The sequence below is a fragment of the Peromyscus maniculatus genome, chromosome 1, assembly GCF_049852395.1.
Source record: "Peromyscus maniculatus bairdii isolate BWxNUB_F1_BW_parent chromosome 1, HU_Pman_BW_mat_3.1, whole genome shotgun sequence".
Lineage (NCBI taxonomy): Eukaryota > Metazoa > Chordata > Mammalia > Rodentia > Cricetidae > Peromyscus > Peromyscus maniculatus.
The window spans coordinates 91,459,732-91,474,523 of NC_134852.1; the positions used below are offsets into that span (position 1 = coordinate 91,459,732).

At 52.3% G+C, this 14,792-nt stretch overlaps 1 protein-coding gene across 2 annotated transcripts in view; it reads left to right on the top strand.

Annotated features, from left to right (window-relative positions):
* The window catches only part of Sema4b (semaphorin 4B), a 39,736-nt gene that overhangs the window by 15,163 nt on the left and 9,781 nt on the right, over positions 1–14,792 (top strand). For both annotated transcript variants that reach the window (XM_006970009.4, XM_076545655.1), the window contains exons 3-4: positions 12,368–12,531; positions 12,847–12,909. In XM_006970009.4, coding sequence (XP_006970071.2) covers positions 12,368–12,531; positions 12,847–12,909 — 227 coding nt within the window. The remainder of the gene's footprint in view (positions 1–12,367; positions 12,532–12,846; positions 12,910–14,792) is intronic.

The following is a 14,792-nucleotide window of genomic DNA, read 5'->3' on the forward strand; positions in this document are numbered from 1 at the left end:
AGTGAGGTCAGAGGGCAACTGGCAAGGTTCCCCTTCAGCCATGTGGAGCTCGGCTGTTCAGCTCAGGCCATCAGGCTTGGTGGTGAATGCCTTTTCCTGGGGAGCCCTCTGGCCGTACCCCTCTGACCCCCTTTTCCCTCCGAGCTAGGCACGGAACCCATCTTGCCTTAGACAAGTTACCTCTGAGCCATTCCAATTGCTGCTGCTGTTGTTATGTGTCTCCCTAGAGCAGTCGGTCTCAACCTCCTAATGCTGCGACCCTTAATACAGGTCCTCCTGGTGTGGTGACCCCAACCATACAGTTATTTTCCTTGCCACTTCCTAACTGTAATTTTGCTCCTGTTACGAATCATGATGTATGTATTTTCTGATGGTCTTAGATGACGCCTGTGGAAGGGTCGAGACCCACATGTTGAGAACCATTGCCCTAGACCCTTCGACCCTCTCAGCTTTAGGGAAAAAATGCAGGGCCTTCAAGGTGGGGAGAGAAGCCCCTATGGACTCCACTTACGCCCTGGGACGGCAGTAGCTCTTACCCATAGCCGGCTTTGTGTCTCGGGAGTGGTGGGGAGACGGGAAAGAGTAAGAAAGAGGCCCTGCTTCCTGGGAGAACATCACGCCTGGGTTCACTGTACAGTCCCGGGACCTGGCCAGCTTCCACAATTTTGTGACCATTTAGGGCTGCCACAGGTGGACAAGGGGTGTCTTGTGTACTGTACGAAGCTCCAGCTGAGGGGTTGAAAGGATCTGCAGGCCAAGAACATAATTCTGCTGTGTTTTGGGGGCTGATCCTGCCAGGGGAGTGGGGACCTTTTCTAACTAATCCTCACCGTGGTGTGCAATGTTTCAGCCACGCCCAGCCTCCTGAACCCTGGGTGTGCGTCCACATTTGACTGGGCCACCATGCTACCCCGGTGCTTCATCTTCCTGGGTTTCCACAGGAGTCTTCATACCTGCTTCCGCTCCCTTTCCTCCGTGTACAGGCAGGTCCTGTGGCTGGAGTCCCCAAGGGGGAATGCCCTGGTGACTGAACAGGCTCACCCTTTGAGTCTGGCCTGAGACAGTTCCTGTCTCATCCCTGGGGGCTCGTTAGATGTTCCTGGCACTGTGCCCATTCTTGGCAGGCTCATGGTGACCATGGGTGCCTGGCCCACGGCCCTTCAGCCTTCTGACACAGGCCTGGAAGGGACGGCACAGAACTGGGACCACACCCCTCTTCCCACCACCTGAACTGAATTCACACCCAAGCATCCCCCAAGGACCTGACGCTTAGGGATATGGGCTCTGTCTGTGATCAAAAAGTCCCTTGAAGTGGAAAGTTCAGTTTATTCTGTGTCTAGGGTCTCTCATAGAGAATTCTCATTCCTGCTGATGGTTCTTGGGAGTCCTCAGGTTGGAGGGGGTACTTAAGACCTCACCTGATGGTTAGCAGAGGGAGGGAAGACCCAAGACATTTTAAGTGGGAGTGGGGAGCATTCATGTGGATTCCTGAAATCAGCTGGAAGTCTGTGAGAGCATGAAATTTGGGTTCTTTTGCCCTGAAAACTCCAGGGCCATAATGTGGGCCAAAAGCAGGAGTTGGGCCTTGCAGTCTGGCCTGTTTGAAGAAACAAAACAAAACTGCTCCCACAGCCTACTGAAGTCAGGCAGAGCCCCTTTATTTGGGCCAATTAAAAGAGCGATTAGTGGCCCCCAGCCCCAGAAGCATCCTGCTAAAAAGCTCTGGAAACAGTGTATGAACCAGATTGCAATTAAATCTGTAGGCCTGCAAAATGCAGTCAACAAAACCCCATTGAAGGCAGAGAACAAGGCCCTTGGCACGAATCAGCTGCCCGTCCTCCGACCTGGAGCAGCATTCAGAGTCAAGGCTGCCTGAGTGGCCCCAGTGCTGGCCGCTGCTTTGGGTCCCTCTTGTCGGCCTGTTGACCTCCCTTCTTGATGTGACCTCAGCCCAGCATGAGACTGTGTAGTTCTGTCCCGTAGGCTGGTCCCTTCATGGTTCTTCAGAGGCAGTTGAGAGCCCTAAGGATGGGTGCTGAGAGCCAGGCTGGGAAAACTGGCTTCCTACCCTTATCAAGGACACATCAGAGGGCAAGCCATGGCCTTCTTAAGCCTGTATCCGTGTCTACACGGCAGGAAGAACCACGGGGCCCATCTCCAAGACTCCAGAGAGGATTATTGAAATAATGTATGTAAAGTGCTTGGCACGGGTCCTGCCACGCGCAGCCTGCCCAGCGGAAGGGAGCAGCTTCTGCTGCATGTTCCTCTGCTCGAACCTCCTACAGGCCTCACTCCAGGAGGTGCGTGCTGAGCGCTGCCAGTGTCCTGGACTCTGGGAGAGGCACAGCTAAACACTGCGTCTGCCGTGGGAGCCGAGCAGAGTGGTGTGGCCCTGCTCTGCCCAGGCCGGGAGATGAGGCCCGACCCCCAGGGTTGATGGGAGGGTTTGCCCACTTTTCAAGAGCTCCCGGTTCTGTTCTTTCAAAATTCTTCTGTACTTCCAGAGCCTTCTGTGCTTGGGACTCGACTTCTCCTCAAGATCCTCCCCTCCTGTTCTTTGCTGATTCTACTGTGCTCTGTGGTCTGTGGAAGTCCCGTTCAGCCGGTGGTATGCCTGCCCAGAACACTACACTTGCAGCGTGTGGGAGGAACCCCTGGTGTACCGTATAGCAAAGCCATCATCTGGGTGATGGGGCCTGGTGGGAAGGCTCTGAAAGGTCATGTCACCGTTCATACCTTCCTATTATCCCTTTCTTAGAGCCTATGGCCTCTGTCCCATATCCATAGCTGCTTGGGCTCAGAAACCTTAGGTGAAGCCCTCCCTGCATCCCAGAAAGAGAAGCAACAGAACCAGTAGTCAGAGTTTTCTTTGGGCCACCAGCTCACAAATAATAACATGGAGATTTATTAATTATGAAAGCTCGGCCTATAGATTCCGCTTGTCCCACTAGCTCTTATAACTTAAATTAGCCCATTTATTTTAATCTACGTTCTATCGCATGGTTCCTTGCCTCATCTCTACTGCTCATGCTGCTTCCTCTGGCTGGCTGGTGACTCCGCCTTCTTCCCAGAGTTCTCTCTGCCCGGAAGTCCCACCTATACTTCCCGCCTCGTTATTGGCCGTTCAGCTTTTTATTACACCAATCACGGCAATGTTTTCCACACAGTGTACAAATGTCCCACAACACTGTGGTCCAGGTCTGCCCCTCTCCGATCAGCATCCTGGAGAGCACTGTCTCTTAAGACTGTCTTGTACAGCCACATTTCCTTCTCCACTCTTCTTTACCTTCTGGTCTCCCTGTCCTGGGAAGGTTTGCCACATCAGGAAAGAAGACAACTCCCATAGGGGACAGCATCTTGGCACAGGGACCTCTCCTCTTGCTGTTCTGAAGACCACACTCATCTCTGCTGCTCACTTGTGCTCTGGGATCTCCCTGGTCACTTGTTAGCTGGTTCTTGTGTGTCTCTGTCACGGGGCTGCCTTCAGCCCTCCAGGTGTTCCAGCCTTGGGGACCTAGAAGAAGAGAGCTGGTTAGGGGATGGATGTAGCTGAGGATCATAGAGGGGAGTGATTTATCCATGTCAGGGTTCTCCCAAGCCTATGATTCCATCTCTTCTTGGGCCCATCTGAAAATCCTACCTCCATCCTGGAAGGCCAGCAGAGATGCTTCGGGAAAGGGCTTGTGGTAGGTGTGAGAGGTGGGAGACAGCCCTCGTCCCTTCTTTCTCCTAAAGAGTGTCCAAAGTACCAACTTGCTGCCTTTGGGGAAAGTTTTTGTCCTCGATGCTAGAGTGGAACCCAGGAACCCAGGACCTCGTGGCTGCTAAGGAAACCCTCTCCGATCCAGCTACATCCCAGCCCTGGCCCCTTGTTACTCACCCTCCGTGAGCGGCTACCTGCCCACAGAAGAGGAAGAACACCATCCACATGCAGTTCCCCACTGGGCGAGGCTCCGTCTTGCCTGTGGAACTGTTTTGCTTCATCCAGGGTAGAAAAGAGTGCTGGACCCCAGCAGAGCCAACTGAGCCTGTCAGGGTCGTGGCTCCCTAAAGATAAGAGCCTGCCTGGGTCAGTTTCTTCCCTGACTCAGGAGCCTCATTCTTTCCCAGAGCGCAGTGCCTCTCCCTTCACCTGCCAGGTCCACAGAAGCAGCAGAGTGGTCCAGCTCAGCCCTGTCCTAACTGGTCAGCTGTGCCATTCTGTCTGGTAAAAGACTGTTGAGGCCACTCGTCAGTCACAGAGCAAGGGAGGCAGCTGAGGCCCCCAGGGCACTGTCAAATTGGGTATCGGGGGTCTTGGCCAGGAAAATAGGGGTGCGTATATCAGGTTTGCACATTAGGGGCGGTGGCCAACGCCAGTCCGGGGACGTATTTTGCTTGGATTTCAAGAGACTTAAAATTTTTTAATTAGTGGCTGATACTTAAAACTTAGGAAATTTTATATGAAAATCCAGATTTCCGGCTGCAGGGGTATCTGGCAAGGCAGGGCCCCCTTCCCATTTAGCTAGCTGTAAGCAACTCGGCGTAAGCAGCCACCTCCTCTTTCGAGGGCCTCCTGCCTCCAGATGGTTCCACTCTCCCCAGTTCTGTCTCCCTTGCCTGGCACCAGGGTGCCAGATGTTACGCAGAGAAGACTGTCTGGTGTGTGAAAAGGTGAGAGGAAGGGAGGGGAGGGTGGTAGGCAGGAAGGGAGCGCTGCATTCTGTTAGTCATCCACAGGGGAGGCTGGGGACCTGTCCGCAGTTACATGGTGATGACGCCGCCAGGATGCATGGGGCCCTTAGGACTTCCTTCCCATCCCCCACGTCTCTGTGGCCCATTTCCTATTTCCTGCAGCATTTTTAGCTGCCACATGTCTCTTTGTGGCCTTTGGGATGCTACGACTGACTGAGCTGCCCGTGTGCTAGAGGGGTTCAGACGCCGTGTGGAGCAGGAGCCTTCAGGAACCCCCTGCTGTCCCCTGTCAATCTAGGGCTTCTTTCTGGACTATAGTACCTCAAAATGAGGGACTCTGACCTTCGTTCAGTCAACAAACATTCATAACACACTTCCTTGGCAGTTACCTGACCAGGTGATAGGTGCATGGGTGACAGGTGAGAGGTGCCTGGGTTTGGAAAAGACAGACCCAGAAACCTCATCCTAAAACAGGGTTACTCGAGCCCGTGACAGGTGTGAAGAGTATGGCAAGCCCTTGTCTGGCTGGAGGTTCTGGAAGGTCCATAGAAGAGCTGATAAGTGTAGTCAGAGGGAGAATTGTACCTCAGAGCTGGCTGTGACCAAAGCACCCTTGAACTGAACGTCTGTGTCACTCACGAAACGGGTGGGGAGCCTGGGGATCGGGTGATGTTGTGGGGTGTGGTGACAGATCTTGGAGAACACTCCAGCTGTAGCACGAGGCCTCCAGGAGGCTACAGTAGCCTGGGTGGGAGCATGTATGTAGTAGCCTGGTTCAGGACTGTGGACGTGGAGCAGTGAGGTGGGGCAGATTCGGAAAGAACGGCGGAGGGAAAATTGGCAGAATCTGATGGTAGATTGCATGTGTGTGTCTGAGGGAAGAAGAGAAACATGTGGCAGAGCTGGGTGGGAGAAAGACACCGGACATCAAGGACTGAGAGGTGGCGGGACCCATGAGGGTATCCTTAGATAGAGTAAGTCACTGTGCTTGTGTGGGCCACCAGAATCTATCATTGAAGTGGTAGGTGCGGACACATGACCCCTCACAGAGTGAGAAGAGCAAGAGCAACCAACACAGGAGAAAATGCTTGAGGGGCGGAGAGCAACGCCCACCAGAGCAGGACAGCGCGGGTTCACATCCCACCTCCTCCTCATACCCTGACCGGAGCTCAGTCCTACCCATGGCCACCTGGAGGGGATTGTGGGACTGAATCTACAGGGGCCGGGTGTGTGAGGAAGGCATGAGATGACTCTTGAGAGCTTTGGGGCCCAACACCTGGAGGACAAGCAGTGTGACGGGGTCGGGGGCTATCAGTGAGACACTTCCTGGGCCTTGGAGGGCTCACCCACCGGGTGTCGGGCTGGGTGAGGCCAGTTCCCTGGGAGTGGGAGGCAAAAGGAGGGTGAGTTTGCCTGTGTTTCTAGACGGAAGTGCCTTCTGAAGGGGAGAGCCTGTGTGTGATGGAGCTGGAAGCTGAGGTCATTCATAGTCAATGCCTCCTGTTTCTTCGGAAAAAACTTGGAGGTATCTGTGAGGAAGAAGGTGGGTAGGAGGGCAGAGGCCATAGGAGAGGGAGAGTTAGAGTGGCCAGCCCCTGAGCAGGGACACAGGAGCTGACCATGGTCCCGGGTGGGCCTCAGAGGGGTGAGCAGAGGTCAGGCTCTGAAGGTGTTGGAACAGCTTGTGGAGAAGAGGCACAGGTCCCGTGGCTTTGGGGTTCTAACAGGAGCTGACCAGCTCACATAGGGACAGTTGGGAGGGAGGTTTTCCAGAGTCAACCCACCCACGAACATTTACATGCTGTCTGGTGTATTTTTTATTTTATTTTATTTTATTTCTTGGTTTTTTTGAGACAGGGTTTCTCTGTGTAACAGTCCTGGCTGTCCTGGAACTTACTTTGTAAACCAGGCTGGCTTCGAACTCACTGAGATCCACCTGCCTCTGCCTCCCAAGTGCTGGGATTAAAAGATGTATACCACTTCTGCCCGGCACTGATGTATTGTTACTATTATTATTGGTTTTGTTTTTGAGTCAGGGTCTTGCTGTATAATCTAGACTTTCCTTGAACTTCCAGTAAGTTCTTCCTCGGTCTCCCAAATGCTATAAATGCTTTACTTTTTGTAGGGTGAAGGGGTGGGTTGAAACAAAGTCTTGTGTAGTCCAGGCTGAGTCCAAACTTGCTTTAGAGCCGAGGATGTCCTCGAACTTCTGAGCCTTCATACTTTTACCTCCCAAGTGCTGGGATTACTGACCACCATACCTAGCCGACAAATGGATTCTTGACCACTTCAGCCCGGGGGAGGCTTTGACATGTCGTCCTTGACAGTGGGACTGACCCTTTCTTACGGACTCTGCTCTGGCCTTAGCCCAGTGATGTCGACCTTGGTCCGTGCTCACGTAGCCTGAGGACAAGGTGGCTGCTTCCTGCCCAGCTCTGGGGGGTGTGGAGAGAGGAAGGACATCCAGGCCAGTTTGCTGCTGACTGTAGCAAGTGGGTTCAAGGTTCTGGTGACTTGGCATGACGTCCTTGAGACCTAGCCACCCAGGAGGCCTTCCACACCCCTGCAGAAGGCCCTTCCTGGTGTTTCAGGAAAGCTGGTGTTTCCTGGATGCATCCTGCTGGGACCTGTGGAGGGCAAGAAGTTAGAGCCAGGTCAGCATCTCCCTGTGGTGGCTCAGGAGTCATAGATCAGAGAAGAGTGGGGTGGGACTCTTGAGTCAGCACTACCCAGGGTGGGGCTAAGCCCTATTCCTGTCTTAACCCAGAAAGCTCCACACTTCCGGCTGAGTCACAGGGAAGGGAGAATCTTGGTGAGGCTGGGGGCTGAGGAGTTCCCACATCACTTCCTGCTAGGATGGGGTGTGGGGCCCCGAAGGTGGCAGCCCTGGGGTTAAAAAACTATCTTTTTGAAGGATGGAGCACTCTTGGGGAGCAGAGACTCTTGGGCAGCCACTGGCTCAAGGTGCCCAGGACCCATGGAAAAGTTCCATCCTGACTGAGACAGCAGCCAGAGCCTCTAGTTAGGGGCTAAACCCCAGGCAAGGGGACAGGCAGGGTGTGTGAACCATACTTACAGCCAGGAGACTAGGTGGACATGGTCTTTGGTACAAGAGGTACAACAGAACAACAACAACACACACACACACACACCCCTACACCTCTCTAGTCACCTCTGCACACACACACACACACACAGCACCAGGAACTCAAGCACAAGCCTGGACAGGCCCCAGGTTTCCGTGCACATCGGCACACAGACACACAGACGTGGGCAGGCTCAGGCAGGGCCTTTTGCACAGACGTCCACACAGCCGCTCTGTCACCCTGGATGTGGTCCCAGACACTTGGGAGCTTGGGCAGTCACGGCACTTGTGACTTGTAGCTCACATCCTGTTTCTTGAGTTGATCTGACCATGAGACCCTCGTGGACCACGCTCAAGCTCAGGTGGAATGGGCTGGCACTGCAGCCTCGCGGGAGGGAAGCCACACCCCCTCTCCTGCCCTCTGTGGCTTGCTGGGCTGGATTTTCCTGCAGGGCTTTTGGATTTTGTTTTTGAGCCACTCGAGTGTTGATCGTGTGCCAGGCACCATGCCAGCCCAGGGAAAACGTGTGCAAAGTTGTTTTGAGTACAGCGCCCAGTAAGTGTGGGTCATTATGTACATTATTATTTACATACGTAATCTCGTTTCTTCTCATAACAACTCTGTGAGGCGGAGGGCTATTATTGTTCCTATTTTACAGATAAGGAAAGTGGGGCCTCCGAAAGGTTAAGTGGCTCGTCCTTATTGAGTGGTAGAGGCTGGATTTGAACCTGGTCTTGGATGCTAGTGTATGCTCTCAATCTGTCCTGTGAGATAACCAGTGGGGAAGACCTAGCGAAGTCCACCCACAGGGCTGGAAGGATCACTGGTAGCCAGGTTCATCAGCACACCGTTTGGGGAACAGGGGAAGGGAGGGGGGTGGGGGGCAAGCTTGGAGGGCGGCCCCAGCATGAGAAAGCGGGTTGTGAAGGCGCTGTGCTGGCTTTCCACCCCTTGGTTGTTTTGTTCCGTGTGTTTCCAGCAGCCCGGAGGAGTCTGGACCACTGGCACCCAGGCTTCCCCTCCAGGCTGGCTGGCCTTTGTCTGAGGGGCCCTGGGCAGCTTGCCATCCACCAGGCTAGAGTGGAGGGGGTGTTGTGCTGCCACCTGGAACTTGTGCTTATCTCGGACTCCTGGCATTTCTGCATCTGGACAGAATCCAAGGGTGGCTTCCCGCTTAGGTCCCACCCAGGTGGAGTTGCCCTCCGGTGCAGGCAGATAAGCCTTAGCAAAGCAGAGGCAGCCTGTGCTTCCAGAAAACTTTGAGGGGTGCAAGAGATAAAGGGGTGCAGGAGCTGTGTGTGCCTTGATCTCGCTGAGGCTCCTGAGGCTCCTGTGAGCTGTACTTTTTGTTCACCGTGGCGTGAGCGGGTGTCCTAGGGAAGGGCCTACTTGGTGCTCCTCAGAGTGCTGTTCTTGGGCCACCTCCTCCCGAGTCACCTGGTCCAGTGGCTGTCTTTCAGACCAGCAGTGTCAGAAGTTCTAGGGGAGGCCTGGAGTCCAGGAGCTGCTGTTTAGGGATGTCGGGGTTGGTGCTGGGTCTTGCCTTGGCCTCCCAGTGTGTAGAAGTCTCGGACGCTAGGGAGTGAAGAGTTGGAGAAGAGGCTCTTGGTAGTTTGAAGCGAGGACATCTGTGGGCTGTGCCTGCCTCGGGTGTCAGTGGCAGAATTCACGCTCTGGCCTCAAGCAGAACTTTCCTCGTGACTTCTAGTGCAGCCCTGTGTCTAACTCTGTCATGGGCGTGTGACAGAAGCTGAGCTACAGAGCTCATATTTCCCTCAAACTCCAGGTGCTCTCTGTACACCTTCCTCCCCTGGAGACCGTCTGGGAAGCAGCTATGGGCTCCTGTCCGTCATCCTATTGACTGGAGATGCTACTCATCCCACGTGTCTCAGCAGGCTTATTGGAAAGTCCCACCTGAGAGCTTCCCATGCCATGTGGTAAAAGGCTGAGCTTCCATCCAAGGACTGGTGTGTTTTCCTGTTCTTGAACAGTGAGAACCAAGTTACTGCATTTCCCTTTTCTCCGTGGCCACCAGGAGTCTTGTGAAGATCCTATGACCTGCTCGTGAGATAGATCTCTTTCCTCTCTAGTTGAGATGTCTTCAGATCGGCTTTTCTCTGCTCCTGATGTTAATGCTTCTCGTTCGCCACTTTCTTGTCTTTGTGTTTCCTTACCTCTTTCTGGAACCAGGCTGAGGGTATGTAAAAACATTGGACATACAAACACACATGAAGTCATCTTCACATTGCTCGGCTGGCATGCTGCCTCATGGCTTCCCGGCTCTGAGTGTGTTTGTTTGCATGGTCCCGACCCGCTGGTCAGTTGGGACATGCCTGGGGCTGCTCAGGGGCTGTTCCCTGCTTGTCTTTCTGTCCTGTCTTCAGCTGTTTAGAATTTTTTAAATAATTTCTCTCTGAACCCACGCTGATGGGTCAGTGGGCGTTGACTTGTTTATTTTCTTCTCTTAAATTTATATCTTTTTTTGGGTTTTTTCGAGACAGGGTTTCTCTGTGTTGTTTTGGTGCCTGTCCTGGATCACGATCTGTAGACCAGGCTGGCCTCGAACTCACAGAGATTCGCCTCGCTCTGCCACCCAAGTGCTGGGATTAAAGGCGTGCGCCACCACCGCCCAGCTACATTATATATCTTTTATATCATGCAAGTATAAGTTGCTTACTGTAAAACCCCCAAAGTTTAAGGAGAAAATAGCTGTGGCCCTTCTAGTGATCGCTTCAGTATTTTGTGCTTCATTTTATCTTCGGTCTGGATTTTTTTCTCGTTTATACTTTTTTTCCCACAAAGTGCAATAATCTGGCCAGACGTATTTTATAACCTTCATTTTTATTTAGTGATAGATAATTAGTATCTCCTATTTATTACATCTTCTGCAACAATGAATAGGTCCTAAAATTTCTCAGTGGTACTATGTATTTGTATGTATGTATTTGAATGTATGTATGTATGTATGTATGTATGTATGTATGTATATAAATGCATGAGAGCTGGCCAGATGGCTCAGTGGGTAAAGACACTGTTGTTGCCAAGTTTGATGATCTAAATTCAACATGGCGGAAGAGAGAACCAATTCCCAGACTTGCCCTCTGATACACACTCACACACAGACACACACACACACACACACACACACACACACACACACACACACACACACCCCATTTTAAATGTTAAACAGGAAAGGCTTTGCTGTAGACCAGCACTGTCTCAGTCTTTGCGCTCTGCCGGATTCACAGGACCACCTCTGAGTCTTTGAGAGTTCCCACGCTACTGAGGTTCCCTCTGGATGCTGACATGAAATGCTCACACCATTTCTCTTCCATCTCTAACCTTTTGGCGTGCTACTGAGAAAAATGAGGCTTTCCATCATCATCCTCGCCCCTCCCTACATGTCTGCCCCTTCCCACCTGCGCTGTGTGATTGCCTTAAAGGCGTGCGCCACCACCGCCCAGCTAACGTGCATGTGTGCTGTATGTGGGATCAAACCCAGGCCTTTACACGTTAGACAAGCGTGTACTGAGCCACACCCTGAGCCCTGTTAGCCTGGCACGGCATACTGTGACCCTCTTTGCTCCTGAGAGGGACAGCAGAGTCTCATTCCCCCGACCCCCTGTCATGCTGTCTGTCTGTGGCACATTCATGTTTCTGAGCTCCAGGCTAAGGACAGTCATTCTCTGTCTAGTAACTCCGAGTCTCCAAGTGCTGAGGGCTCTGGCTTGAGACAGGGTTAAATCCTGTCCCTGCAGGGCCAGGGAAGAGAGGGCTGCCCTTGCCTTGCCTTCTCTTTTGGTCAGATGCTGAGGTGATGTTGATGCAGAGGAGGATGTTAAATGGAGCAGCCTTTCTTCCCTTTAGTACAGTTATTTATTTGTGTGTGTGCACTTGCACACTACCGTAGCATTCACGAGGGCCTCAGAAGACAGCTTATGGGAGTTCACTCTCTCCTCCTCCCATGTGGGTCCCGGGTACTGAACTCAGGTAGTCAGGCTTGGTGGAAGGTACCATTACCCACCAAGCCACCTGCCTGTCCTTTCTTATATTCTATTATGTAAAGACACCCCATGACTTCAAATTGTAATTTGCTTCCTATTTTGACCCTTTCTCTCTCTCTCTTAAAATGGAGTCCCACTTAAGTAAACTCAGATTGTCCTCCAACTTCTAATTCTCCTGCCTCCCTCCCGTGTGCTGAGATTACAGGCATGGACCATCACACCTAGCTAGATAGATTATGTGTTTTTTACACAGCTTCATTTGCTTATTTTCTGGAGTTGATAGTTGTTTTTTGCCGGCTGTATAATATTCCACTGGGTGGAGTTTCATGATGATTTTTGTCCAGTCGCTGTCTTTGGACTCTTAGGTTTCCGCTTTCTCAGTGCCATGAATGGAGCTGTAGTTAATGTTCTTCTCCATGTATCTCAGTGCATTCCCTTTGTACATTTGTGTGTCAGACATGCTACTCTTCTTTATAACTGGCCTGTTGTCCCAGGGTCTTGCCACTGACTGCCCTGCAGACCTGCCTTTTACTAAATTCATCTTTCTTGAGGTGAATGGAAAAGGCGATTCTCAGGCAATGCCCGACTTCCTCCCCCCAGGCTCTGAAGAAAGGTTGATCCGAAAATTTGAAGCGGAAAACATCTCCAACTACACGGCCCTTCTGCTAAGCCAAGACGGCAGGACGCTGTACGTGGGGGCCCAAGAGGCACTCTTTGCACTTAACAGCAACATCAGCTTCCTGCCGGGCGGGGAGTACCAACAGGTGAGAGGGTCTGAGGGTGGCCAGGTGGGTGGAAAGGGTGGCCAGGTGGGTGGAGAGGGTGGCCAGGTGGGTGGAGAGGGGTGGTCAGGTGGGTGGAGAGGGTGGTCAGGTGGGTGGAGAGGGTGGTCAGGTGGGTGGAGAGGGGTGGCCAGGTAGATAGAGAGGGTGGCCAGGTGGATAGAGAGGGGTGGTCAGGTGTGTGGAGAGGGGTGGTCTGGAAGAACATCCTGCTGGTCCAAGGATGCTTTGGACAGGAGAGGGGCATGGCTCTCTGCACACCTCCATACTCTCACACCTATTTCCCTTCTTCCTTAGCTGCTTTGGCGTGCAGATGCTGACAGGAAACAGCAGTGCAGCTTTAAGGGCAAGGACCTTAAGGTGAGACTGAAATGGGGGAGGGATCTGGGCAGACACTGAGCAGATACACAGATACAGCCAAGTGTTCTGAACAGAGCATAGCCTAGAGATAGCCAGCATTGGGCTCACAATCCCAGCCCCATCCTTTCTGTGATCTTGAACAAGCAGATTCATCTAGCCTTCCTTACTGTTCCCATCTGTAAAATGGGGATCCTGTGTCCCTGGATCAACCAGTGGGTCCAGGGCCCCTGACACAAAAACAATGCCAAATTAGCCTTAGCGCCAGCAGGCTGAGCGAGGTGGTGATTGTGTCGGTAACGAGTCTCCAGTTGGAGAGACAAGTCTGGCACATTCTAGTTTGATTTTTGGCAAAGACGTTAGATGGGGTCCAGCCCAATACAGGATTCTCCTGCAGGGCTTCTCGCCATTCCCAGAGGCTCCAGGTCCCAAATGGAGCAAGTGGCATCCAAGGCAGCCTTCAGGTCAAGTCCTGGCTGCCCCCATCCAGCCATGCTTCATTCTGCAAACAGTTAGCAAGTACTTGTTGGCAGTGTGGGGATAGAACGAAGCACCTCCCACGCCAGACGGGTGTGCTGGCCGTGGGCCGCGCCTCAGCCCCTCTTCAGAACTTGTTCTGTAGTGTTAGCTACTAGAGACATTATGAAAAAGTAAAACCATGCCTGTAATCCCAGAATTTGGGCAGAAGGATTCGAAGTTCAAGGTCATCCCTGACGACATTGCAGAGTGACAGACTGAACTTCATGACACCATTTCCAAAAGCTAAAAATGAAAAAAAAAAAAATCAATGAAAAATCAGTGTATAAGGTGGTCATGAAAAAGGAAAAAATAGGGCTGGAGGGCTGCCTCAGCAGTTAAGAGCATGGGCTGCTCTTTCAGAGGACCAGCCTATTTCCCAGCATCCACAATGACAGCTCACAGCCTTCTGTAATTCCAGCTCCAGGGGATCCAGTACCCTCTTCTGGCCTCCACAGCACCAGGCACAAAAGTGGTCCACACATAGATGCAAACAAAACACTTGTGCACATAAAATGAAAATAAATAAATCTTAAAAAAGAAAGAAGGGGTTGGGGATTTAGCTCAGTGGTAGAGCGCTTGCACAAGTCCCTGGAAAAAAGAGAGAGAGAGAGAGAGAGAGAGAGAGAGAGAGAGAGAGAGAGAGAGAGAGAGAGAGAGAGAGAAAAGAGGGTGCCCAGTTTACATGATGTAAAGACATTTGAGCCTTTGAGATTTAGAGGAAGGTAAGGAACTTGACTCTAATACCGAGGGAGTGAGCGGGACTTCGGTTTCCGTCTGAGCGAATCACTGCAGACGCCAGTGGAAGGCTAAGCAGAGAAGTGGCATGGCCTTGCCTGTGTTTTTTGCTTCGTTTTACAGAGCTGGGGTCAAGCCCAGGGCCTCACACATATGAGGCAAGTGCTCTACCACTGAGCTACATCCCTGACCTGGGCAGGTTCTCCCGCTGTAGCCTTGTAACCCAGGCTGGTTGGTCTTGAACTTGTGATCTTCCCGTCTCAGCCTCCTGAGTGGCTGGAATTACTGACTTGTGCCACCAGGCCTGTCTTGCCTGTGTTTTAAATGGATTGCTTTGAGCTGGGCATGCTTGTGCCTGCTTGTGATTCTAGCGATTGTAAGACAGAGAATTAGTAATTCCAGGCCAACCTGGGCTACATGGTGAGACTCTGCCGTAAGCAGAAATAACTAGGTCCCATTGTGTACAGGGTAGAGTGTTCTCTCTGGGACTGGACGCGAGGGAGGCCACTGAGGGTTAGGCGATAACAGTGCCCCATCCAGGCAGGGTACGATCCATAGAGGGGTGAGAAATGGTCAGATTCTGGGTTTTTGTTTCTTGAATGTTCAGCATCCAGGAAGGTGTGGGCCTTGAG